This window comes from Monodelphis domestica, chromosome 7, assembly GCF_027887165.1.
Source record: "Monodelphis domestica isolate mMonDom1 chromosome 7, mMonDom1.pri, whole genome shotgun sequence".
In the NCBI taxonomy this organism is placed as follows: domain Eukaryota; kingdom Metazoa; phylum Chordata; class Mammalia; order Didelphimorphia; family Didelphidae; genus Monodelphis; species Monodelphis domestica.
In genome coordinates, this window is record NC_077233.1 from 239,498,093 (window position 1) to 239,524,667 (window position 26,575).

The 26,575-nt window shown below is 37.3% G+C and overlaps 1 protein-coding gene across 5 annotated transcripts; it reads left to right on the top strand.

The window, feature by feature from the left end:
• The first annotated feature begins 3,351 nt into the window (after window positions 1-3,351).
• LOC100024560 (zinc finger protein ZFP2-like) lies at window positions 3,352-23,012 on the top strand. Of its 5 annotated transcripts, none has more exons than XM_056806621.1 (6): window positions 3,352-3,460; window positions 6,769-7,263; window positions 8,277-8,365; window positions 14,876-15,002; window positions 15,676-15,771; window positions 19,387-23,012. In XM_056806621.1, the coding sequence occupies exons 2-6, from the start codon at window positions 6,846-6,848 to the stop codon at window positions 20,838-20,840; spliced, it is 2,184 nt and encodes a 727-aa protein (XP_056662599.1). In that variant the 5' UTR covers window positions 3,352-3,460; window positions 6,769-6,845; the 3' UTR covers window positions 20,841-23,012. The 5 variants fall into 5 exon arrangements, with proteins under 5 accessions (XP_056662599.1, XP_056662601.1, XP_007498203.2 ...); XM_056806623.1 differs by lacking the exon at window positions 3,352-3,460 and adding an exon at window positions 4,393-4,504; XM_007498141.2 differs by lacking the exon at window positions 3,352-3,460 and adding an exon at window positions 4,489-4,640.
• The last annotated feature ends 3,563 nt before the right edge of the window (window positions 23,013-26,575 follow it).

Below are 26,575 nucleotides of genomic sequence, written 5' to 3' on the forward strand. Positions count from 1 at the left end.
ATGAATTATATAATATGGCATATTATATAATACATTATGTATACATTTAAAGAATAACCATTTCTCAAGAGATAAATTGTTAAAGGATATGACAAGCAGTTCTTGAAAGAAGAAAAGCAAACCATCAACAAGCTTAGAGAAATTCTCCAAATCACTAGCAATGGAAATGTAGACTAAAATAATTCAGTTGGTTCTACTTCATATTCATAAGCTTGGCAAGAATAACCAAAAAGAAAGAAAGAACAGTTTTGGTGGAGTAGGAGACCTGTAGTAATTTAGGCATACCAACACCCTATTAGTGGAGTTTTGAATTAATCCAGCTATTCTGGAAAGCAATATGGAATTGCCCCCAAAAATATAATTACATTGTGCATATCATTTAATAAAGGAAGTTTACTACATATCCCAAAAAGGTCAGAGACAGAAAAAAAGAAATGCATATATACAAAAAATATATTCATTGTAGCATTTTTTGTTTTGCCAAAGAACAGGATACTATGATAAAGTCCATCATTTGGGGAATGGCTGAATTATACTCTGAAAAGAATGGTATATTTCTGAGCCATAAGAAATCATGAATGAATTCAGTGGAACCTGGGAATACTTAAATGAATTGATGCAAAGGAAAGTAAGCAGAACCATAACAATTTATATAATGATTTCAACATTGTAAAGAAAAACAACTTTAAAAGACTTAAGAATTTTCATTAATGCAACAATTAATCATAATCTAATAGTCTAAAGACAAAACATGTCTTCCACATCTTGACAGAGAAATGATGGGTTAGAAATATATAGATTTTCAAACAAGGTCAATATTTGTACTTTTTTTGCAGGAAGGAAGGAAGGAAGGAAGGAAGGAAGGAAGGAAGGAAGGAAGGAAGGAAGGAAGGAAGGAAGGAAGGAAGGAAGGAAGGAAGGAAGGAAGGAAGGAAGGAAGGAAGGAAGGAAGGAAGGAAGGAAAGAAGGAAGGAGAGAAAGAAAGAAAGAAAGAAAGAAAGAAAGAAAGAAAGAAAGAAAGAAAGAAAGAAAGAAAGAAAGCAAGCAAAAATAATTAAAAGAATAATCAGTACATGTTATTAATAGTTATATGCTAATAAAACTGAAAACATTAAAGAAATAGAAGAATACCTTCAAAAATATAAAATATCCAAACTGTGAGATATCTAGATAGGGACCTTAAACATAATCTCAAAAAAAAGGAAATACATCTAACTATAAGGGAACTAGCCAAAGAAAAAACTTCTGGTCCTGAGGAATTCACAGGATAATTCTATCAATCTTTTAAAGAACAATTAGTGCCCATATTTCACAATTTATTCTCAAAAACTAAGAAAGAAAGCACTCTACTATATAATCTTTTCATGAAACAAATATAGCCCCAATGTCTAAAGCAGGGAAGGCTAAACCACATAAGGAAAACTAAAGGCCAGTATCATTAATTAATATTGATTCAAAATATTTAAATAAATATTTAAAATATTTATATATATTTAAAATATATAAAAATCTTGTTAAACATACTACAGTGATATACTCAAGAAATCATTCATTATGACCAAGTTTGATTTTATATCAAGGATGCCTGGGTAGTTTAACAAACATAAATAATCATATTAAAAAAAAAGAAAACATCCAAAACAACATGATTATCTCAATAGATGAAGAAAAGGACTTTGACAAAATAAAACAACATTTTAAAATCTGTCTAAAACCAAGAGCAAGCATCAAATGCAATGCACACACAGTAGAACTAGAAATATGAGAGTAAAGTATAAAGCTCAGTTTCTTCACTGTTATTTGAAATGGTTCTGGAAATACTAGCAGCAATAATAAGACAAGTGAAAGAAATTAAAGGCACAAATATAGGTGCAAAGGAAATAAAACTATCCCTGTTTGATGACAATATGAAGATACTTGGAAAATCCTCAAGAATCTACAAGTACACTCATTGAGATAAAAACTTTAGCAAAGTTGCAAGCTACAAGAAACCCACAAAATTAACTGCATTTATTTCTATAGTATAATAACAAAATTCAAGAAGCAATAATAGGAAATCCCATTTAAAATAACTACAAAATACATAAAATGTATGGGCGACTAATGGTTTTTTTTTCCTTCTATCTTCTTCACAGGAAGAAATGGCCTTACTATTTACCAGGGCAAGCTGCTCTACCCATGCCATTGTATTCCATCCCATCTCTTTCAACAAACCCCTTCCTTTCTCTATCTGTAGTACTTCACTTGGACATCATTTCTACACTATTGACTCTCTTATCCTAACCTCTGTGCAGATGGAAAATTTGCAACATTCCCAGCATCCTTTTAAGTTATGTCCTCATTTTATGTAAGGATGCCTTGGAGATAAATTTGGCTGAGACCCACACTTTGGGACTCTTTTTTCGGAGCTTGTGCTTTTGGTAAAGTGCTGCAGGTGTGGCTGGCTCTCTTTGCTCTGCTCACTTGACTGAAAGAACCTTTTTTTTTTACCCTCTCTTTTGATTTATTATTTAAAAAACCCATATATTTTTAAATACTAGGGGTATTTGTTGGTTTTTACCCCTACACCTCTCTGCTGGCCTCTAGTCTCACATCTCCAAATGCCTTTCAGAAATCTCAAATTGGTTGTCCAGGAGATGTTTTAAACTCAACATGTCCAAAAGGGAACTCATCATTTACCCTAAACTCTTCTCCCATCTCCAAATTTCTCTATTACTACTGAGAGCACCATTTTCCTCCCAGTCCTCCAGGCTTGCAACCGAGGTAGGTGTCATCCTTGATTCCTCACTCTCTTCCCCCTTCATATTCCTTTTGTTGCCAAAACTTAATGGATTTTAACTTTTTCAACATGCAATGTCAACTCACCAGTAAGCCTCCTTTTCTTGCTAACATTTTGGGGCAAGCCTTCATCATTTCATGCCTGGACCATTGCAATAATAGCCGGCTGGTGGATCTGCATGATTCAAGTTTCTCCCTACTCTGATCTCTCCTCTCTTTAGTCACCAAAATGATTTCTCTTATGTTTTTAATCTCCTTTTTAAATCCATCCTCCAAACTACTGCCAATTCAATATTCTAAAAGCAGAAGTTTGATCTGATCACCCACCTGCCTCAAGGAACTTCAATGTCTCCTTACTTTTACTTTTCCCTTTTCTCTTTATTGGTAACTAGGTGGCAACAGTAGAGCGAAGGGTTTGGGGTCAGGAAGACCCAAGTTCAAAATCAGCCTCAGAAACTTACTGTGTGACCCTCCAGGTAGCAAGTGGTGATGTGGAACCATAACTCAGCAGAAAGACTGAGAATGGATGTGTCTTGGAATTATCTGCAAGGCAGTTGATGAGATCACCAACTGAGAAATTATTAAGGGAGGAAGGAAAAAAAAAACAAAAACCTCCACTAAGCCCTGGAGGATTTCCTTGTTGGATGGATTTGACTGAAGATAGAACAAAGATAAATTAGGAGTAAGCAGTGCCATCAAAACCTAGGAAAGAGAAATTAATCCACAGTGTCAACGTTTGTGGAGGGTCAAGAAAGGGGAAGATTAAAGAAAAGGCCATTAGGTTTGACAGTTTAGAGGACTGTCACTAACTTACCTGTCTATAGTAGCTATTGGATTTACTGTTTTCCTGGCACTTGAAGCTTATTATTTAATGGAAATATTTATTTCTTTTGTGAGTACAATACTTTTTTTAGGCAGCAACCTGGAATTTCACTGGTACTAAGATATTTCTATTGTTGGAGTGAACAATTTCAGGTGCAGGTGAGGTGAGAAGCCAAATAGGAAAGGATTTAAAAGCAAGTGAGATTTTTATATGGGTATGTGATTTGGAGTTTTGGTTTTAAAAGATGACTCTATTAAAAATGAATAATATGGAAATAGGCTTTGAGTGATAATATATGTATAACCCAACAGTGGAATTGCTGGTCAACTCCGGGAGGTGGGAGGGAAAAGGGGAGGGAGATAAGAATCATGTAACCATGGAAAAAAATGTTTTTAAATTAAATTAATTTTTTTTAAATCAAGTGAGAGGAGGGGAAATAGAAATACTCTTAGCAGGGGGCTTTTAAATTAATAATGTCAATATTTCTTATGTGCAAAGTAAACTGTACAACTTGTTTCCTTTCTTACTGACTAGGGGAAGGTTTTTTTCTTCTTTATGTAAATATTAGTGGGAAACTATTTCCTTTTATAATGAATTGAGAATAGGGGGAAAGTTGTACTGAAATCTAAGATTTACAAGGTCCAAAAAGTTGGGGAACTACTCTGTGCTTATAGAAATCATATAATTGGGAGCCCATGCAAACTTTTGGAAAGTATGGATAAGATGATTTTCCGGGGGATTCTGGGGATCGTAGTTCCAAAACCATGAACTGCCCGTAGATGGGCCGAGGGCGCGGAAAGTACGTTTACGTAGGATTCTGGGAATCGTAGTTCGGAAACCACGAACTGGCGGGCCTCGAAGCTGGGCTGGGAAGGTTGCGTGCGCACGCTGCTACCCATTACGGTAACCCTCTTCTCTTAGCGATTCCGGTGGGATTTTGGTGTCTGGGAGAGGTCTGGGGACTCCATTCATCCAGGTGTCTGACACTTGAACCCGACATAGAGAGGCGTGATTGGGTTACGCGGGACCTGTTAGGAGTGTATGTAAGGAGTTTACGTGTGCATGTGTGTGTACGCGCTTCGTTTGCACGGGAGTGCTTGCAGGAAGGGGTGCTGCAGGAAGGACCTTGTCCGGGCCTTGGGTTCGGGAGTCGGCGCCGAAGGGGAAGAGGGTATACAAGGAAAGCGCGGTGGGCCTCCGAGGTACCCTCCGCTTTCTGCACAGTTTTGCCCTCACCTGCCTTCCGTACATTTTTCCGACTGCAAGGAAGCAGGCCTGCACTTCGCTGGGGAGAAGTGGGAATGTATGGGGCACGTGGAGCTGTAAATAAACAAGGAGGAGAGGGAGAGATAAAAGTAACGTCCTAGAGTAGGGGAAGAGAGGAACGGGTGGATTTTTGCTCCGCCCAGATTGGGGGTTAGGCTTCTTAGTGGCAGTTAGATTGAATCGATTGAGACTCTTCAATTTAGCCTTAGAGCAGGAGGTAATCTGGAGGCCTTGAATTTGTTTTTTGTTGTTCAAACGTTTTAATCATCGTATTTCATATAATATGCATATTTTTTATCTGTTTTATGCTTCTTAAAAAAAATTATCCCGAGAAGGAATGCATGATCCAAAAGACAGTATGGCCTTTCTTTTCCCTATTTCCTTGGTACTTGAGATATATTATTTAACCTAGAGTAATGGTTTTCATTTGTGAGTACTTTTCTTTTCCACCCAACCTGGAATTTCATCGGTGCTGAAACCCCCTCTTCTAGTATGGATAGGCATCTTCTCATCAACTTAACTTTAGTGCAGGGGTTCTTAACTAGAGGCCATGAATTTGTATTGTTTTTTATTGATAATTGGATATTTTTTATATACACACACACATATATATACACACATATGTATAATATTAGGTTTCTTTTTTTAATCTTTTAATTTGTACATTTGAAACATTATACTGAGAAGGCGTCCACAGGTGTCACCAAACTTCCAAAGAGGTGCATGACACAAAAGAAGGTGAATCAGGGCTATTGAAAGATTATGTCATCTACCTCGGATCATACCAATAAGAGGCAGAAGTAGAACCTGAACATGGGTCTTCCTGACTGGGAACTGGCTTTCTGTCTGCTAAGTCAGGTAGTCTCTCAGGGCACAAATCACTTGTGAGTACACAGAGTACCTTGGATCACTTCTAAATGATGCCTCTGATTCTGTCATTTCAGTGCACAGACTGAAGTTTCTAAACCTTTGCCTTAAAATGACATATCAAAGTCTGGTTGCCATTTTTACATAGAAGTATTCACTTAGGAACTTACCCTACTTCAACTCCCAAGAGGTTTCGAGTAAAGGGATTTGGAAATTGCCCAAGTGCTAGGTTTTCTGAGTGTTAGAGTAGTTTCCAAAGAAGACCCTTATTGCATGTGCAGTTAATTGAACTTTTTTTTAATGTCATTGTTCATCACCTTGTAGGTAAGCACAATCTTTCCCAGTTTTTAATTATTCGATTCAAGCCTCTACTTTTTGCCAGTCTTTTTTATTTATTTCCAGGGACATTCAGACATTCGACAAAAATTTATTCCATATTTACTATATATGCAAAGCACAATACTGGGTGCTATGTCAGATTGATGAAAGAATAAGATAGTCCCTGCCCTTGTAAAGTTTTTATAACTTAGGGAAATGCATTTATTTTCAGCTCTGAGTGGTAGATGTGGGAGGAGGCAGAATCAATTTCTGTATTTGTCTCCATCTGTATAGTTGTAGAGACCAAAAGACTATATTTGAGTAGATCTCTGTATATTTGACTAGACCAAGAGATCTCATTTCAAGTCCTGGCTCTGCCTCTCTTTAATTGTATGACCATGAGTAAATTATCCTGGTTAAATCTGTTTCTTCTTCTATAGTACAGACAATTAGACTTGTACTGTGTAATTGATGGAGTGGTTGTGGGGAGGCTTAAGTAAACTGTAAAGCACCATATACCTATGAGCAGTTTCTAGGAATACCTGAGTAAATACTGAAAGCTAAACACCTTTCTTAACAAAAGTATCCACTTACTCCCCACTAATCACTTTCTCTGCAATATGTATATTTATAGTCTCTTAATCTCTACAGGGTCAGATGATATAATTAATGCTTCTGAGGCCTTCCAGCCAACCATGATGAATTTCTTCTTACAGTTTACATCAGGAATGTTTGCAGGTGTTCAGCCTGAAAAGAAATGATTCCTTGCTAAGAATACAGATTTGAAATCATAATGATGGTCTCTGCTGGAAAGATGCTAGCCCTGAATGAGATGATGACTCTAAGTCCCCAAATCCTGGCTGTATATGAACAAGACAGATTACTGAGAGCAGATGCCCCAGAGGAAAGGCTAACCATCCCAGGAAAAGAGAAATTTAATTCTGAGGCTTCTCGCAAGAGCTTCAGATGTTTTCCATACCCAGAAAAAGCTGGACCTCGTGAGGCTGTGAACCAGCTTTGGGAACTCTGCCTTCAATGGCTGAGGCCAGAGATTCACACAAAGGAACAGATCCTGGAGCTGCTGGTGCTGGAGCAATTCCTGACTATCCTGCCCAGTGAGGTCAGGATTTGGGTGAAGTCACAGCATCCAGAGAACATTGAGGAGGTGGTCACCCTGGTGGAGGATTTGACCCAAATGCTTGAGGAAGAAGGTGAGAGCTACAGAAGGATAGAGGGAGAGAGTGAAAGCTCTTTAGGCTATGAGAAAAGAGAATATATGACTTGATGGGGTCTTTGAAGAAACAGGAATGAAAGGAGGAAACAATAGGGGACAAGGGAAATCTCTGGACTGAAGGAGGTGAGGAAGCAGGTCCACTTAATTTCTTGGTACTGGGAACCATTTTAGCCTCAAAATTAGTTTTCTGTCTCATTTATCCAATTAAATCCCTTTACAAAGCATGTTTTTCACTGGTTATTTTTTTAGTGGAGAAGCAAGGAACAATCAAACTATTCATTTCTTTTGTGAACTTTCACAAGTTCCTTCCAAAGATTTATTGGAATTGCCAACCATCTACCAATAACTCTAAACACTGGACTCCACAATAGCTTAAAAATGCAATTTGTTTTTACACTTTGAAGATCCCCGAGGCCGAATGAAGTAGTTACAATTATCCCAATTTTACAAATTGGAAAAAACAAAGGTAAATATAATCAGTTGACTTGCTCAGGATTTCATAAGTCAATAATTAAGGTTAGTCTTAGTCTTAGGTCTTTCTTTTTTTTTTCCCTCTCTCTTAAAAAACCCTTACCTTCTATCTTAGAAGCAATCCTGAATATTGGTTCCAAGGCAGAAAAGCAGTAAGGGATAAACAATGGGAGTTAAGTGACTTGTCCAAGGTCACAAAGATCTCAGGTCCCTTAACTCTAACCCTTCTCTTATTTTTTTATGATAGATAGAAGCTATTAAATTTCTCTGAATTAACTTTCCACAAGGAACCTAGCAAATTGATCATTCCCTATTTCCTAATTAGATGGAGACATTTTATTACACATTCCAAAGGTTACATCAGAAACAGAATGGTGATATTAGACCATGTGTCTTAACTCCCAAACAAAACTTCTGTACTTGGAAATCTGTTCTAACCACATAGATAAACTCCTTATCCTCTTTGAGTTTTACTGAGCTTGTAGGCTAATCCTATTTCCATACTTTCTCCTCCTTCAGCTCTTTGTTCCCAGGATTCTGTCCTTCCAGCAGAAGGAAACAGAGAAAGGGAAGGAATGCCTACGGTGATCCCAATAAACAGATGTCAGGTAAGTTAATTTCTTCTCCCTTTCCTGAAGAGTCATTTTGATTGTGTGTATACTTTTCCTTCCTTTTCCCCAGGGTTTCTCTGTCCAACAAAAGCCTTTAAAGAGATCTGAACCTCAGTTGTTGGGTCCTAAGAGGCTAGGCCTCTCTTGGTAGATGATGTACACCATAGGACATACTCATTTACTGATGTCTTCTCTTCTGTACCCAACCTTTACTTCTGACTACTTTGTGCTCGGTAGGTACTATGGTAATCATCCTGAAGTTTACAAAAGGAATAGAAAGTACTTGGATTCTAAGACTTTACAGCTTACTTAAAGACAACAGTATAATATATAAAAGGAACTCGAAAAAAATCTCAATGCAGTTTTAAGTCATTAAAGCTTACAACTACACTGAGACTTTTAGAAGACCCTGTATTTTTAAAAATCAAAAGAAATGGAAAGAAGTGGACAATAAAGTACCAGAGTGTGTGATACAGCAAGTAAGTGCTTTGTGAGATCAAAGAATGAAGAGACCTGCTTGGATTGAAGAACATAAGATAGAGTTTGTGCTGGTCCTGAAAGATCACTAGAATTTAATTAGATAAGGACTATGGGAAAGTGGATTCCAGGTGGAGGGAATGTCATAAGTTCATGCACAGAAGCAGACATAAACATGTGTTCTGCATTAGCCATTATGAATATATTGGCCTAGATGGTTAGAAAGGTAGAAAAGTGGAGAGCTAGGTTTGAAGATGATCTCTCAATGCCATTATTACTTTATTTTGGAGCCAGTAGAGTTCAAGTTTTCTGAGAAGGAAACTGCAATTACGAAAATAGAGTATTAGGAATAAATGGCAATATTTGGATAGAAGGTTGAAGGACAGGAAAGAATCAAATTCGGGGGCGGGGGGGTGCCTGGAATAATGATATTATGTGTAATTAACTTGGCTTTGTCTGGCCAACTCTTTCAGACTGTTGAGAACAGAACATCTTACTAATCCTTAACTGTAAGCCAAGCCTCTTCCACACTCAAATTTCAATTCTTCTAGGTAAGCAGAATATTAAGAGACATTGCATCAAAAGGCCTCAGTGTACTTTTTTTAACGGACATCTTTTGACATCATCTTATTTTTAAATATATCCTCTCTATTCCTTACCCAAAGAACCATGCCATGTAACAAAGAATAAAAAAAGAGAATAAAAAGCAATAGTCTTTATATCAGAAGGTTTCACATTAAATTGATATATTCAACATCCTTTTGACTGCAAAGATCCTGACTTTGAGTGGACAGTATAATAAAGGGACTTTGCTTAGCCTTCCCATACTATTCAAACAATCACTTGCTACAAAATGTACCACAACGCTTCGAAAAAGAAGCAATATGGTTTACTGAGCTATAAAAATAAAGAATAAGTAAAAGAATCCACTGATAATGCTATAATTATCTAAGTAACAAAGGCTAGCAAAAATTAGCTAGGTGATCAGTTCTACTCTGAGAATTGGTATTCTCATTACAGTTATAATGTTAGCTGGCTTAGTTGCATTCTAATTACAATTTGTGAAGCAAAAAGGGGTGCCCAAGAATCAGTAATGACTAAAATTTCCAATATTTTAAAATGTGTTTCGTATTGAACTATGACTTAAAGAAAGGGATTATATTTCTAATGTTTCTTCCTTTTGTTTTTGAAATCCCTGAACCACAGGTAAAACAAGGCTTTTTCTTTCCTCCAAAGAACTCATTAGATTATGGCCAAAGCTTCAAGTAGAACATTAGCTAGCTAGATGTTTTCTGCAGACAATTTCCATTTGAAACATTTTCAAATGAAATTTTAGAAGGTTACTGCTGGTAATTCAATGCCAAAAGCTCAGGCCGTGCCTTGCTCACAGCCAGGTGGGGTGGCAAAGACGAAAATGAGTGATGGAAGACAGTGATGTGTGTGTCAACCTGGGGCTGAGATTTGCATGGAGCTGCTTCCACTAGGCCCAGGGTTAGCCTTTATTTTTATACCCCAATGGATACATATTCAACATACATGCTCAAATGCAGATAACTGGATAAGTGATACATTAACTTTTAACAAATCATCTGATTAACATTCTGTGAAGACAATCAACAAACGTGGCCAAGTTGACGGATCAAAGGGGTAATAGAAACAATTCAGTTTTAATATTAACTAATCATTTTTCAGAGTTTCATTGGGGAGTTTCCAAGATGGGTTTTAGTTGGTAAATCAAGTCACTGAGGCATGATGTACTAAGGCATAGTGTACAAGCCTCTCCCTATGATGATTTATGTATTAGCTTAGGCGAATTTGTTTCTTTGCATGGGAGTAGGGGATTTCCTAAGCATAGCTTTGTTAAGAGTGATATGCATAAGCAGAAGTTAACCCATGATAGTCTTTTGGGTTTGGTTTTGTGAGTATGATCTTTTGATGGTATTTGGGGGGAATAATGTGCAAGTATTTGCTCTTATATTATTTTTCCTAAAGCTGGGAAGAGAACAATAATCATGGCAATTCTAGTAATAAGAGATGTTAGTGAAAAAAGTCACACAGAGGGGGGCTGAGTGGGTGTCTCCATCCTGCCAAGGAGCCACTTTGTGGCCTCCTGGCCTCCACATGTGACTGTGTCAAGACATTGTGGCTTGATAGCCCCCAGCAATCCAACTGTCACTTTATAAGTGAAAAAATTGAAGATTTAAGATGTTTTTTTTTTTTGGCTGAGAATTATATTACTACATCCTCCTTAGTAGGATTTGTACTCAGCATATTTTGAAAAGAGAGTATTTCAAATCATCCTCAAAAATATTTCATCCTTAACCTTCCAATGCACATGCAGAATTTATTATGTAAATACTTTAAAAACTCTGCTCTTTATAGAAGTAAAACAAAACTCAGATATTTTAGCTATGTTTATGGCAGAACCATACCATCATACTTCCTAAATAATTTAGAAATTTCATTCTATACCAATAAAATTACCAACCATTTACTTTATAGAACTAGAGCAAATAATAATGTCTACCTTAAAGAACAAAAGATCTAGAATCTGAAAGGAAATAGCTTTTTTAAAAGTAGGAATGAAGAGTGCCAATACTACCAGATCTCAAACTAAATTATAAAGCAACAATAATTTGAACTTATTACATTGAGTTTAAAAATAACAAAATAACAGATTAGATTAATGGAATAGAGTAAATGGTTCAAGAAACAACTAAACTTTTTAACTCAACAATTGATAAATCCAAGAACACAAAGTACTTCAGTGGATAGAGTGCTAGGCCTAGAGTCAGAGGGACTCATTTTCCGGGTTTCAAATCTGGCCTTGGACACTTACTAGCTGTGTGACCTTGGACAAGTCACTTAACCCTGTTTGCCTCAGTTTCCTCATCTGTCAAATGAGCTGAAGAAGGAAATGACAAATCACTCCAGTATCTTTATCAAGTGAACACCAAATGAGCTCATGAAGAGTCAAAAACAACTGAACAATAACCAAAGGTTGCTACTTAAAATATCAAAATATGAAATACTTAGTGAGATTGCTAGGTGGGCATTTCACCTCCTCTTGGACTTTCTCTATCATGTCCAAGAAACCACCCAACATCCATATCTTATAGCAAGCTAGCACATGGCCAGGACTCCTCCTGAGGGTGGTCATTTCCTTCTACAAGAAGTTGTGAGATCATCTCCGTAACCACTAAAAATTACTAGGGACAAGCTTTTGAGCAATACAGAATTCATTGTAATTGCATATTTCACATAAATCTGTGATCCATAGGCTCCTAACAGCCTGAGACGGTGTATATATATATATATATATATATATATATATATATATATATATATATATACACTCAAGTGAGAACACATAAATTTAGTCTACAGGATGTCTACCAGGTGGGATCTCTCTTGGCAAGAAGGTCGTTTTCTACCTTTAGAGGCATGGTAGCCCCTTGACAAGATTTGCCAGCTGAAATTCTTTGGGAAGGTTGGATGCTCCCTTAAGGCCAGACACCTCGACAAGAAGGTCCGAGCTCTTTCTTGTTGAAAAGGTCGGTCACCTTCTTGATAAAGTCTGGGATTTTTCTTGGCAGAATGGCCAGATCCATTTGCCACCAAACGTAGAAAACAATTATCTCAGGATTGCTTTTGGACCAACTGTGCTCAGTAGAAAATGAGTGAACTGGAAGAGGCAGCCAAAGACTTGAGAGCTAGTCTCAAGCCATCCATACATGTTTGCTGCCACACAGATGCTGGGGTAGGAATAGGAGAATAGAAAATAAGAGCAGTTGGCTGTTCAAAATCCATTGAGTGGGAGACTCTTCTTGCTCAGCAGCCAATCTCTTTCAATATGTGGAGACCAAACAGAAGCTTCTTTTTGTGAGTATCCTTTAGCAAGGGGCCCACCCAGTCAAAGGGTTAATGGCACATGTTTTTGGGCAAGGAAAGTCCCATCACCGGAACACATGCAGCCTAGAGTCACTGGAAGAGACCAGGGCAAGAGCTCCATAGAATGGCTCTGATAACTCCGTCCCTAGATATGTTCTACCCTGCACATTTACAGAAGGAAGAGTTTGAACTACATGTTCTCTGAGGTATTTTCAAATATGAGATCTATTATTTCCACAAGTCTTACCTTCCTTTACTTAACCTAGTCTTAAGTTCTAATTCTTGTGCAAGGTTATGTAGACGTGGACTAAGCTCTTGGTTTGCTTTGAAGTCTTACTTGTCCATTGAGTGCTACTAAGCTTCTTGCATAATTGGGTATATTTAACCTGGAGTAGACTTAGAAAGGGCCTGATAATACTCTTCACCTACCTGGCACCATCTTGTGGAGAGCACCTGATTCTACTATACCTCAGTAGGTAGATTTTGATGAAAAGCATATTTAGCCTCACAAGGAAAACTTATTAATGATTAAGTGTCTCAAAATAGATTGAAGAACTTCAAGAAGTAGTGGATGTCCACTTACTGAGTCTTCAAGCAAAGGACAAAAGGCAATTTTCCAGAAATTCTGTATGGAGATTGTAAGGGTGAAAAAAGGGTTCATAATAAAAAAGGTTGAACTGCATAATCTAAGAATAGGGTCACCAGGAATTTATTCCAAAGAGAGTTATTTACAATTTATTTACAAAATATAGAAAGAGTGAAGTAAGAAAATCAGAGAGAGGATTGGGTAAGATATCTAGCCTAAGCACTAAGTAATATACTCCTGGCCCCTGGCTCAACCCAGGCAAGGAGAGTTGGTCCTAAGCCGGAGAGTCCTCACAAGACCGAGGACTTGGGGTAGTCTCTCAAGAGGTAAGTCTCTCCTGAGGCTAGTCAGAAAATCCAGGAAAGGAGTCAGCCTTTTCACTTACCACATGTCAGTCCAAAGGAAGAGATTCAAGGACAGTCTCACCAGGAAAGGTCTCAGGTCCAGTCAGCAGATTCTTCACCAGCCTCCAACTCGAACTCCAAACTCCAGAAGAAGACAAAGTTCAAGTTGAACTCCACTCCGGAAGTTGTAACTCCCTTTTAAGACACTTTTGTTTGTGGCACTTCTGTGCCTTCCCCTAATTTTACGTCTGCCAATCACAGTTGAAACTTTGCTTTAGGACTGCCCACAGGGCAGTCAGTTTGATTCTGATTCATCACCCACTATTGCGCAGGTGGGTCACAGACCTCCCCACTTAATGATTAAGTGGGATATTTACACTTTTGGTGATTAGATCTAAAAATGGGCAGATCTCCCCACTCAACTGTAAGCGTGTTTATACTTTGGGTGATTGTCTAAAAATGGGCAGGGGAGTTCATTTCATTTTCACAATCAGGGGAGAGATTTAATCTTCACAAGATTCTGTTAGGGTCATCTAGATGATCACTGAAGATCTTTTCTGACTCTCAAGATACTTTTTTTTCTTTAAAAAGCATTTGATTTAATAAAGTATAATGCAGCCTGAAATGCATCTCTCATTCGTATGTTAAAATCAAACAAAAGTCCTGAATAGATGCTTTATCAGGAAAAGGATAAAGTGAAGAGAGCTATGTTGCATTATGCAAAATTCATATTGAAGAAAAATATCCAAGAGATCATTCAGTAAGTATCAAGTACCTGCTGTGTGCCAGGCTCCGTGCTGTGTGCTAGAGATGCAAACTTATTCCGACAGGGAATATTCTCCAGATAGTCCTATTTGTAACACCATGCTAATTGTGGGGAACTCCAGAAAGTTATCAGACCTCCTAAATGATCATGTTCTAGGCCTACAGGTAGTGAGTTGGAAATGGATTCTAGAACTGAAGTGTTTGAGGACAGTGGGCCCTATTGCATTTAAGAATATAGTGACACCGAGAGAAATTCTGGTTAGTTTTCAACTCCAAATGGTATCCCTAGGTTTATGAGCTTACATTTATTTCTGATTATATATTAACAGTGACAGAAATAAGGAAATTAGAAAGGGAATTCTCCCGATAGGAGAAAAGTATAGAAGAATTTGTAAGTATTTTAGGAAGTCTTCGGAATGAACAGAAAAGTGTTTGGTGTTTCAGGAATCAGTGACATTCAGGGATGTAGCTCCAGATTTTACCTGGGAAGAGTGGACACAATTGAACCCTATTCAGCAGGCCCTCTACAGAGAAGTGCTGTTGGAGACTTACAGGAACCTAGTTTTTCTTGGTAAATATTTCCCTTCTTATTCCAAATTTTCACTTTAGGGGTATTTTTACTTTGTAAATATTTTTTAACAATGGGATATTGGAAGTAGTTAGCTGAAGTCAGTCTCACTTTGTATAAAACAGGTTCTAAAATGCTTTTGTACTAGTCAACAAGGTATTGTGTATTTCCATATGAAAAGTATTTGCCTTGAAAAAATAAAAATGAGACAACTAACTCATTGTGATCCCTGATGCTTCACTTTCTCTGTGCTCTACACTACATGTCAAGCACTTTCTGCTGATACCAAGTATAGATACCTCAAGGGGGGAAATTTATTCCCTCCTCAGAGGAAATACCAGTGACTTAAGTATTGTGGAGAAGAGAGAAATTACAAGACACTTGGCTCCAAACTGCTTTTCCGGGTAACATTCCAAATGGAATTTTCCTTTGATTGACAGCTGATCAATCTCCAGCTTGTCTTGCTCCGTGTCTTGTAATTTCTCTCTTCTCCACAGTATCCTTCTCAACCTAATTAATCTCCATGATCCATCCACTTAGACTTTATTGGAACATGATATTGGATACTCTTAGCATGTCTTTTCTAAATAGGAAGGACCCTGAATTATATTCTGAAATGTCTCTTTTTTTTAGGAGTAAAAACAGTGTCTATTTCACTTTTCTTTTCCATGAGCAGGTTTTTCAACCTCCAAACCAGATGTTATCTCCCAGTTAGAAGATGAGGAAATAACAAGGATTCTGGATAGTGAAACCCCAAAAGGCACCTGTTCATGTGAGTGAATGAAAAACTAGCAGATGGCAATTTATTACAAGCAACAGATTGGGCAGAGAATTTGTGAGGGAGTAAACACCTTTGAAAATTTGGCCCAAGAAGTTCTTGAACTCTTTCAGGAGTAAGAAGGGCAGAGGCTGCCTTGAACTTCCACATTTTTTTTTACATTGTCAGAAAATAGTTTATTCACCTGGCTCTTCTAAATTACTATTCCCTTCTTAGCATCATGAAATCTGGTTTCTATCTTCATTTGTTTGTGGAAATTGTTCCAAAAAAGTCAGTTATTGAGAGTTTGTAGAAAATAAATAATGACGAGGCTTGATCAGACTCTTATATTTACTTTATACATTTAATATTAATTATTCTCTAAGTCACTTGTAACAAATTAACTCTAGACCAATTCAAGGAAGGGGGGGAAAGGCCACATGCACAAAACTAACAAGTCTCAAGTTTCTTTGAAAAGTGTTCTTTGTTACTAATAAAAGTCTCGGCTCTGGTAAAGACTTCTTCCTTAAGTCTGTATTGTGAGATGGGTCTTTACCAGTTATCTGAGACCAGAGAAACTATCTCAGATCAGCTGGTAGAGGAAAGGAGGATAGGAAAAGGTAGCAGCTCCTCAAGGATCTCTAGTCATAAAACAGGTCTCAGAGAAGGTTGCAAGACCAGAATTAGCTATCTAGATAGCATAAAGTAAGGGGAAGGATAGCAGTTCAGAAATCCTACAGAGGAATCATGGAATCATGGGAAAATATTCTAAATTAAATAAATAAAAATTTTCAAATTAAAAAAAATAGCTGATGGCAGTCAGCTAATTATTAAACATCTACTAAGTGCCAAGCACTGTTCTAAGTACTTGGGATACATGGGAAAGAAATGAAATAGACCCTGGCTTCAAGGAACTTAAATTTGAGGCGGGGGGAGATAGCATGTACATAAGTATATACAAAATAAATATAAGGAACATGAACAGAAATGGGGAGGCACCTGAAGGAATCAGGAAAGGCTTCATGTAGAAGATGTTGTTGAGCAAACTTCTGAAGGAATTCTGAGAGGTAGAAGTAAGAAGTGTATATTTCAAGCATGGAGAACAGCCACTGTAAACTCTTAAAAGGTGGGAGATTTAGTCTCATGTGAAGCAAAGAGGCCAGTTTGGCTGAAACTAAAAGTGCATGAAGGATAGTAATATCCAATAAAGTTGGGAAGGTAGATTAAGGCCAGCTTGTAAAAAGCTTTAGAAGCTAAACAGAAGTGCTTATATCCTAAAAGCAAGAAGGAACTAATGGGAGAGTAACATAGACCTTTGCTTAAGGAAAATCAAGTCACCAGAGCGGAGGATGAATTGGAAAAGGGAAAGGCCTTTTCACATCAGGAAAAGACCTTAGGAAAGACCTAAACATATCAGACCCAGACTCCCATTCTTTCTCACACATTCCCCAAGGTTAGCAAAATTCCTTGAGTCAAGAATATATCAGTGATTGTCAGGAAAGCAAGATTTCTAGACTTAAGCCCATTATAGACCAGCTGAATTCTGAACGTTCAAAGACAAAAAACATGACTTAAGCTGTTATGAGTCAAAATTAATTACAAAAAGGAAAATAAATGATAAAGGATCAGTCTTAGTCTTCTCAAGAGGAAGAAGAGATAATTAGTAGCTTTTTCTAGGAGTTTGACTGAAAGAAAGGAAATAATATATAGTTATCTTAAAGAACAGGTAATGGCTAGTGAGGGTTTTTTCCCCAAAAGGAAGACATTTCCCAAGTTTTGTAGGCAACAGAGAAGGAACCAGTAGATAGGGAGGAAGTGAAGATTGGAGACCAAGAGAGAATTATATAATGAGGCCTGGAAAATACAGGAGAGATGTAGTGAGAAAAAAAGAGATGTAGAGAGAAAAAAAAAGGAGTGCTGATGTCAAGTGATTTTGTGATATAGAAAATAGGAACTTATTGCTAATGCTCTATTTTCTCAGTAAAGTATTAGATGGCATCCTAAGCCTAAGGGGGAAGGGATTATCTTTAGGATAAATAGAAGAAAAGGCTAAATGGAGAAGGAACTTTGAAAGTTTGAAACAGTTTCCGTGGGGAGAAGGATAGAAAATCAGTTAGGAAAGAGTAAACGAAATGTCTTTCTGTGGTGAAGGCCCAGTTTAGATTAGATGAAATAAATTTGTAGTGGATCCAATCATCTAGGTTGGGTTTAGAAATAGAGATCTGAGAATACTCAGCATATAGATAATTAAACACATAGGATATGATGAGGTCACAGAGTGAGAAAGTGTAGAGAAAGAATAAAAGAAAACGCATTTCAGTTTTTCTGGTTTCTAGTGATTCTAATGCAGTGATTATCTCAGTAAGATGATAACAGTGGAATAGTGAGCTTATCAGTCTTATTATCTCTACTTAGCATTTTGAATCTTACTTCTAAGGACTAGGATACTACAAAAGTTACTTCATTTTCAGTTGAGAATTAACAAAAGGTAATTCAGTCTGAAAATGAACACATTTCAGAAATGGAGAGGTGTTGTTTTAACAGTTTATGGATTGGGGGCAGCCAGGTGGCTCCGTGGATTAAGAGCCAGGCCTAGAAGTCCTGAATCATATCTAGTCTTAGACACTTCCTAGCATTGTGACTCTGAGCAAATCATTTAACCCCCATTGCCTACCCCCAATAAGAGATTGGTTTAAAGAGTTAAAATTTCCTTCTTTGATTATGCATATGAATACTAATCTAAAGAGGGTAGGGGAAAAACTTTCATAAGGATTCTAATATGAAGAAGAAAGCATCCCTAAGTTAGCAATATCACCATGATGCATGTATACATTCTCTAGCAAGCTGTATTAATTCATTTACATAAAAGAAAAAGGTCCTGTTATTTCAAGGTGCAAAAATCCTGAAAAGCATGCACATCCTTCTATACATTATTTCAAGGATAGAGAGCTAGAGACTGGATGTACTGCTCTGTGCCTCTGTTGCACTATGGGCAAGTCACATAACCTCTTAATTCTCATTTTCCTCATAAAGTAATTCTTGTACTACTAGACCAGGTAATTAAAGATTCCCATTCTTCAAAGCACTTGGTTAGTCTTAAGGAATTTCTATAAATTTAAAATATTTCACTTTATACCAGGAATTTCTAACACTTTCTTTGTCATGGACTCCTTTGGCACTCTAATAAAGCCTATGAGCCCTTTGTCCAAATGATTTTAAATACCAAAAATAATATGCATAGGATGGGGGCAGCTGAATGGTTCAATGGATTGAGAACCAGGCCTAGAGACAGGAGGTCCTAGATTCAAATGTGGCCTCAGACACTTCTTAGCTGTGTGACCCTGGGCAAGTCACTTGACCCCTGTTGCCTAGCCCTTGCCTCTCTTCTGCCTTGGAATCAATGCATAGTATTGATAAGGTAAGGGTTTAAAATAATAATAATAATAATGTGCATAGGATTAATGTTGAAAGATGACTCTTAAAATATTTTTAAAACAAGCTCACAGACCTCCAACTTAATAATTCCTATCTTAGACATTTTTTCCACTTTGTTTTTACATTCTAGTGGTAACCATTTTTTTTTCTTCTGACATAAGGGGAAAAAATCTTTTTTTTTTTCATTTCTTTCAGATTGGGATACTGTGCCTGAAGCCAAAGAGTCAGTTACAAAATGGGACACCTTCATGAAAGAATCCTCTCAGGAGGTGAAAGTGAAAAGATCCACAAGTCATTGCTTTTGGTACTCTGAACTGGGAGACTCCCTTCAATGTTATGATGCATTAGTAAGGCAACAGATCCATCAGGAGAAACTGGTAAAGCAATTAACAATCACACCTGAGCAAACATCAAGTAAGGAGAAAGGCTTTGAACAAAATGAATTTGGGGAAAACTTCAATCTAAGATCAATACTAGTTACACAGGAGAGAGTTCCAACAGTAAAGAGTTTCTATCTGTGTGATATGTATGGAAGCAGCTTCAAAAATGATTCAGACCTAATTAAATGCCCAAGAATCTATGCAGGAAAGAAACCGTTTAAGCATACTGAATGTGGGACAACCTTCAGCCAGATTTCACAACTTAATCTTCATCAGAAAATTCATTCTGAAGATAAACCCTATAAGTGTAATGAATGTGGGAAAGCCTTTACCAAGCGAGCAAATCTGACTCAACATCAAAAAATTCATTCTGGAGAAAAACCCTATAAATGTAATGAGTGTGGGAAAACCTTTAATAAACGAGCAAACCTCACACAACATCAGAAAATTCATTCTGGAGAGAAACCCTATAAATGTAATGAATGTGGGAAAGCCTTCTCCATCAGATCACATCTTACTCAACATCAGAGAATTCATTCTGGAGAGAAACCCTATACGTGTAATGAATGTGGGAAAGCCTTTACTCAGAAGACACACCTTACTCAACATAAGCATACTCATATTGGAGAGAAGCCATTTAAGTGTACTGAATGTGGAAAAGCCTTCAGCCTAATTTCACAACTTAATCTTCATCAGAGAATTCATTCTGAAGAGAATCCCTATAAATGTAATGAATGTGGGAAAGCCTTCACAGTCAGATCACGGCTTGCTGAACATCAAAGAATTCATGCTGGTGAAAAACCTTATAAATGTAATGAGTGTGGAAAAGCCTTTACCAAGCGGACAAACCTTACCCAACACCAACATACTCATGTTGGGGAAAAACCATTTAAATGTAATGAATGTACAAAAGCCTTTAGCTATATTTCACAATTTAATCTTCATCAAAGAATACACTCTGGAGAGAAGCCATATAAATGCAGTGAATGTGGGAAAGCTTTCAGCAAGCGAGCAAATCTTAATCAACATCAGAAAATTCATTCTGGAGAGAAACCCTTTCAATGTAGTGAATGTGGGAAAGCCTTTACCATCAAATCTCGCCTTACTCAGCATTATAGAATTCACTCCGGAGAGAAACCTTTTAAATGTGATCCATTGGGGAAAGCCTTCACCATCAGGTCATGCCTTAATGAACATCCAAAAATTCATACTGAAGAGAAACTTTATGATTTTGGGAAAGCCTTCCCCACAGGGCCACATCTTACTTAATATCAAAGAATTCATATTATAGAGTTACATTAAAAGTGATGATGATCAGAAATGTCTCTGTGTGGCATATTCTGATACACTCCTCAGCATCAAAGCAAGTATTTTGTCAATGTAATGACTGTTGTTATAATCATTAGCCAGAGTTCATTTATTTCTTGAAATCACATAATATCACAGTCCGCAATTTGATTTCACTATTCTGCTTTCAGGGGCCAAACTGAACACATTTTTTTAAATAAACCTATGAGCTGAAAGGGACCTCTAGAACCATCCTATTTAAGCAACAACTAACAAGGAATGCCTTTTACAACATTCCTAACAAGTGGTCTTATAATGAGGGAAAAACCACCACCTCCCAGAGCATCCCACTTCCCCTTTCCATCTAGCTCTTGTCATTAAATGTTTCCTTCCAGGAAGTCTAAATTTGACTTTTTGCAACTTCTTGTCATTTTCCCTAGTTCTTTTCAGGCCATGTTAAGCAATTGACATGATATTTGCTTAACAAGTGCTTTCTCCCTATTCTCTGATATCTCATCAACTGCCTTGGCTTCAATCTTTAATTTATATGCTAGGCCTTCAAATATTTTAAGACCGCTCTTGTGTCTATTTTGTATTTTTTCCTTCAGGTTAAACCTGCCCATTTACTTCAATTCTGATTTGTCATGCTATCCTGTCCTCCCACTGTTCTGATCATGTTCTTCTGGAGATCCTAAACTTGCTTATGTCTTTTCTAAAATTTTGTATTTGAGATATGACCCAGATGGGACTATTTTGCTTTTTCACCCGAGACAGTGTTTCACTCTTACTGAAGCTTTTTATTGCTGTGGCATACTGTTGCTATTTTCAGTCCATACATCTCTCCAAATATTATTCACAGGAACTTATCTGTGTGTATATACAATACACACACACACACACACACACCGGAGGTATGTATGATGTTGACTTTTCAAACTCAACTGTAGAACTACATTATTTTTATTGCTTCATCTTATTTAATTTACCCTGTTGGTGAAGAACCTCTTTTCTTCGTTTTATCTGGCCAAAATTAGCAGAAGTGGAAGAGAATTGATTCATATTCCATTACATCTCAGTCTCAGAGTCTGCAATGAGTACACAGTATCTAGCAAGTCATATGTCAACTCTCCCTTCACTTTAGATGGCTTAGATGTAGCCTTTTCAAGTTAAATAATTTATCAGTGCTATAGCTGACTTCGATGCCAGTTTTTGTCCTCATCAAAGGACTATTTTATGAAGAACTCACACAAGGCAAGCACATAGAAGTCAGAAGGAATCATACAAAGACATTTTCAAGGTTTCTGAAGAACTTTGGTTTCGATGGGCAGACATGAGAAACACTGGTACAACACCTTCCAGGATGGCATGCCTGCATCAAAGAAGACGCCATGCTCTATGAGCAAAACAGAATTGCACTAGCTCAAAAGAAACCCGAAGGGTACAGATTTAGAGACATCTCCATCTCAAATATGCAGATGGGCTACTTGTTCCCAACCTGTGGTAGTGTTTCCAAGCTTGTGTTAGTTTGATTAGCCACAGTCAGACAGACTGCATTGGCCCCAATATCATGATGTCGTTTTGGTCCTTTTCAAGGACAAAGAACTACTAACCAACTTCTTAATGAGTCTCTTCAGAGCTTCTAGCTCTTCTGTTATTTTAGCACCACATCACATTCTTAAGTGACAAACCACATATTTATTATAGTATTTCAAACCAGACCAGTAGAGAAAACCAAAAAGTGTAAAAAAAAATAATTGTAGAATTTTACAACAATCAATGGACAAGCATTTATGTGCCAGGTACTATGCGAAGTACTGAAGATACGAAGGGGAAAAAAAGACCCTGCCTCAGTGCACTTGCATATATATAAAGAGAATCCACTAAGTTACTTTGATAAGCCCAGGTTGTATTCACTACAAAAAAAAAAGTGCCCAGATGCCTTAGAAATTAATCATAATTCCAGTTCTAGTCTATGGTGTAGGCAGTTAAGGCTTATACTTGGTTGAGAGAAAGAAGTCTATTGAAGAGCTGACGGCAGAAGCTATGTTGCTCTCAAAGTGTGTACAAATGTTAAGATTTCCATTATAGAATTAGGCTATGCCCAGCTATGGCATAAAATAAATCACTGCTCCCTGGATTTTGTATGCCCCCTAACGTGTGACTTCTTTTGTATCATAGGTATTTTCATCATCCAGGCATGATTTCCTTTACACAATTCTTGGTTTGTTTGTTTTTTTAATATATTTTAGGAGTTGACAATCATAATAAACTGTAGTAAAGGCTGCTAGAAGGATGACTTCCCAAACTGTCCCCTTAGAATGACCTCAATTTGTGCCATGATGACAGTCACCTTTAACAATATACAGTCATCCCATTCTGACATCTTGATTGCCTTTCAATTATTTGCAGTTCACGTGATCACTCTCATGCTTTAGGGTCCTCAAAGTAGATGCATTTAGAATCAAATCAATCAACTACAACAAAATGAACATCCACTCATATGAGGAAAAGGGCTCAAATGTTGTTAGGTATATATAGGGAAGAAGTGGTTAAAACTTTTTCTGGATTTTAGCCTGTGTTAGTGATCTAATGAAGCCATTGGGCCCTTTCTGAGAGTAACACTTTTAAATGCAAAGGAATAAAATATATAGGACTACAAAGGAAACATTGGAATAGTTGTCCAAAAATTTTAAGTTTGTAGACTCCAGGTTAAGAACCCATAGTAAAAAAGGGAAAATATTCACACAAACAAGCTCATATCCTAATATATATTTACCAAATCCCTATAGCCTTCTCAGTTTCCCAGCTATTATGTTCTGAATTTATATTCAGATGTAGGAGCTTTCCTCCATTTTTTCAAGTCCTCTGAAATTTTATGAAAGTTGGCTGTCTTTTCACATATATTGACAGCAGAGAGTCCCCCACACACAGACAGAAGCATATTATGATTCATGACTTCCCAAGGCTTCTTGTTCTTTGCAATTGCTACCCATGAGACATTGACATACATTTAAACATTAGACATGAGACCATAAAAGCTTTTAGTCACGTTAGCCAGGGGGAGGGTGCCCAGCCCCTCAACTGTAAATTCACATTTTGATCGTTCAAGTATCTTTCTCAAAACCATATCAGAATTTTAGCAGATCTAAAATTAAGATTAAAAATAATTGGAACTCTCCCCAGTCATTTAATAATGGTCTAATGAGTTTTTAGCTCTCAATCTAGAGCCACTATTACATGAACTGGGAGTATAGCAAGTTATAGAAACATCGCTTTAAGTGAGTAAAATGAAAAATTGCAATAGATGTTTCACATTATCTTAATCAGTCTTTCCATAACTGTGAGCTAGACAATAACTGCAATAGATGCAGAAAATGAGAACCAAAAGGCCATGACCATTTTTTTAGTCATATGACTGATGAGCATAGACATCCCAACTCAACATGTTCCAAACAATTCATCCTTTTCCCATCACACTATTTGGGGTTAATGCCTTCCTCTCGGGTTCAAAACCTAGCTGTCATCCTTGACTCCTCAGTCTCATCCCTCAGATCCAAACTTTTGCTAGGTTCTTTAGAGTCCACCCTCACAACATTTGCATATGCCCCCTCCTCCCTATGATCCTGCCCCCCTCCACTGGTGAAAGCTCTCTCATCACCTCATGCCTGGATTATTGCAGGAGCCTTTTGGGGTTACTCTGCCTTGAGTTTCTCCCTACTCTAAACCATCCCCTACTTGGCTCTAGGAATGATCTTCCTCAAATGCCAGACTTAACTGTGTCACCACCCTCCCCCCAGTTCAGTAAATAAGCCGTTTATAACCTAGGTTCTTCGTACCATTCCAGTTTTTTTATTCCTCATTTCCCTCAAAGCATTCTATGATTCAAAGTATATGTTTGCATATTTAGACTTGTAGTTTATACATGTGTATATGTATTGCATGTATGCATCATTATATACACCTATATTTATAAATTATATATAAATGGAAATACATGTTTATGTGTATATGTATGTGTATATGTATATATAAATTTGTAGCACATAGTTGTTTGCATACAGTCTTCCCCATCATATTATGAATTCCTTGAGGCTTTGTTTTGCCTTTATAACCCTAATGTTTTGCATAGTAGAATTTTTTTTAAAGAATTCACCTGTCAGCATCAATAAGGTAGAAAAGAGGTAAGGGCTGGACATTTGGGGTTAAGTGACAGCTAGGAAGCATCTGAATTCAGATTTGAACCCAGGACTTTCTGTTTCTAGGCCTGGCTCTCAATCCACTGAGCTACCTAGTTTCCCCGGTAGACATTTAATACTTATTGTTGAGAGAGCTTGAACACATCTCTTCTAGGTCCATATTCACCATTCCTTTTATTAATGTCATTATTGCCTTTTTTAACAATTGTGAAAGGAGGCTTCCTGTTGAAAATCTCTTAAGACTGAAACTATTAAAAGCCTTGGGTTCCTCTTGGAAATATTTCTCCTATTCTTATAAAAATATTTTTTAATTGCACTATGCAAAGATTCAAAGTTCTCTAAGAACTTAAAGGGTTATTAAAGGAATTATTTTCAAATACTAGAGGTACCTGTTTTATTAATATTCTTACAGTAAAAGCAAAGACCCAAATGATGCGTATCAGATTTCTATATTAAAACTGTTTACTTTGCAAGTTCAATAATAGCATTTATATAGCACCTACTATGTGCCAGATGCTTTACAAGCATCTCATTTGGTTCTCACAACAACCTTGGAAGGTGAGTACTATTATTATCTCTATTTTACAGGTGGGAAAAAAAGCAGTTGGAGGTTAAGTGATTTGCTCAGGGTCACACAGCTAAGTGTCTGAAGCCAGATTTATTCCAGGCTTAGTGCTAGCCACTAACATCTAGCAATTGTTTACTATGTTCCAGACACTGTGCCAAGTGTTAGCAATACAAAAAGAGGCAAAAGATAATCATTGCCCTCAAGAAGTTTATAATCTAATGAGAAAGACAATATGCAAACAAATATATAACACATCAAGCTACAAACAAGAAAAATATGAAATAATTAACAGTAGGAAGAGACTAGAATTAAGGAGGTTTGGGGAAGGCTTCAATAAAAGATGGGATTTTAGCTGGTACTTAAAGGAAACCAGGGAGTCCAGTCACTTGAGCAGAGAAGTAGAAAGTGTTCCAGGTATGGGAGACAGCTAGAGAAAATGCCTGGAACTGAGAAAGGAAGGGTCTTGTTTTTAGAACAAGGCTAGTACTGCTGGGTTTGTACCCCAAAGAGATAATGGACAAAAAGACTTGTACAAGAATATTCATAGCTGCGCTCTTTGTGGTGGCCAAAAATTGGAAAATGAGGGGATGCCCTTCAATTGGGGAATGGCTGAACAAATTGTGGTATATGTTGGTGATGGAATACTATTGTGCTCAAAGGAATAATAAAGTGGAGGAATCCCATGGAGACTGGAACAACCTCCAGGAATTGATGCAGAGCGAGAGGAGCAGAACCAGGAGAACATTGTACACAGAGACTGATACATTGTGGTACAATCGAACATAATGGACTTCTCCATTAATGTCAATGCAATGTCCCTGAACAATCTGCAGGGATCTAAAAAACACTATCCACAAGCAGAGGATAAACTGTGGGAGTAAAAACACCAATGAAAAGCAACTGCTTGACTACAGGGTTGGAGGAGATAAGACTGAAGAGAGACTCTAAATGAA

Excerpts from the sequence above, each read along its gene's own strand:
- LOC100024560 (XM_056806621.1), top strand. The coding sequence starts at position 6,846 with ATGATGGTCTCTGCTGGAAAGATGCTAGCCCTGAATGAGATGATGACT. Across the intron at positions 15,003-15,675 it reads CAGGAACCTAGTTTTTCTTG|GTTTTTCAACCTCCAAACCA; the intron begins GTAAATATTTCC and ends TTCCATGAGCAG. Across the intron at positions 15,772-19,386 it reads CCCAAAAGGCACCTGTTCAT|ATTGGGATACTGTGCCTGAA; the intron begins GTGAGTGAATGA and ends CATTTCTTTCAG.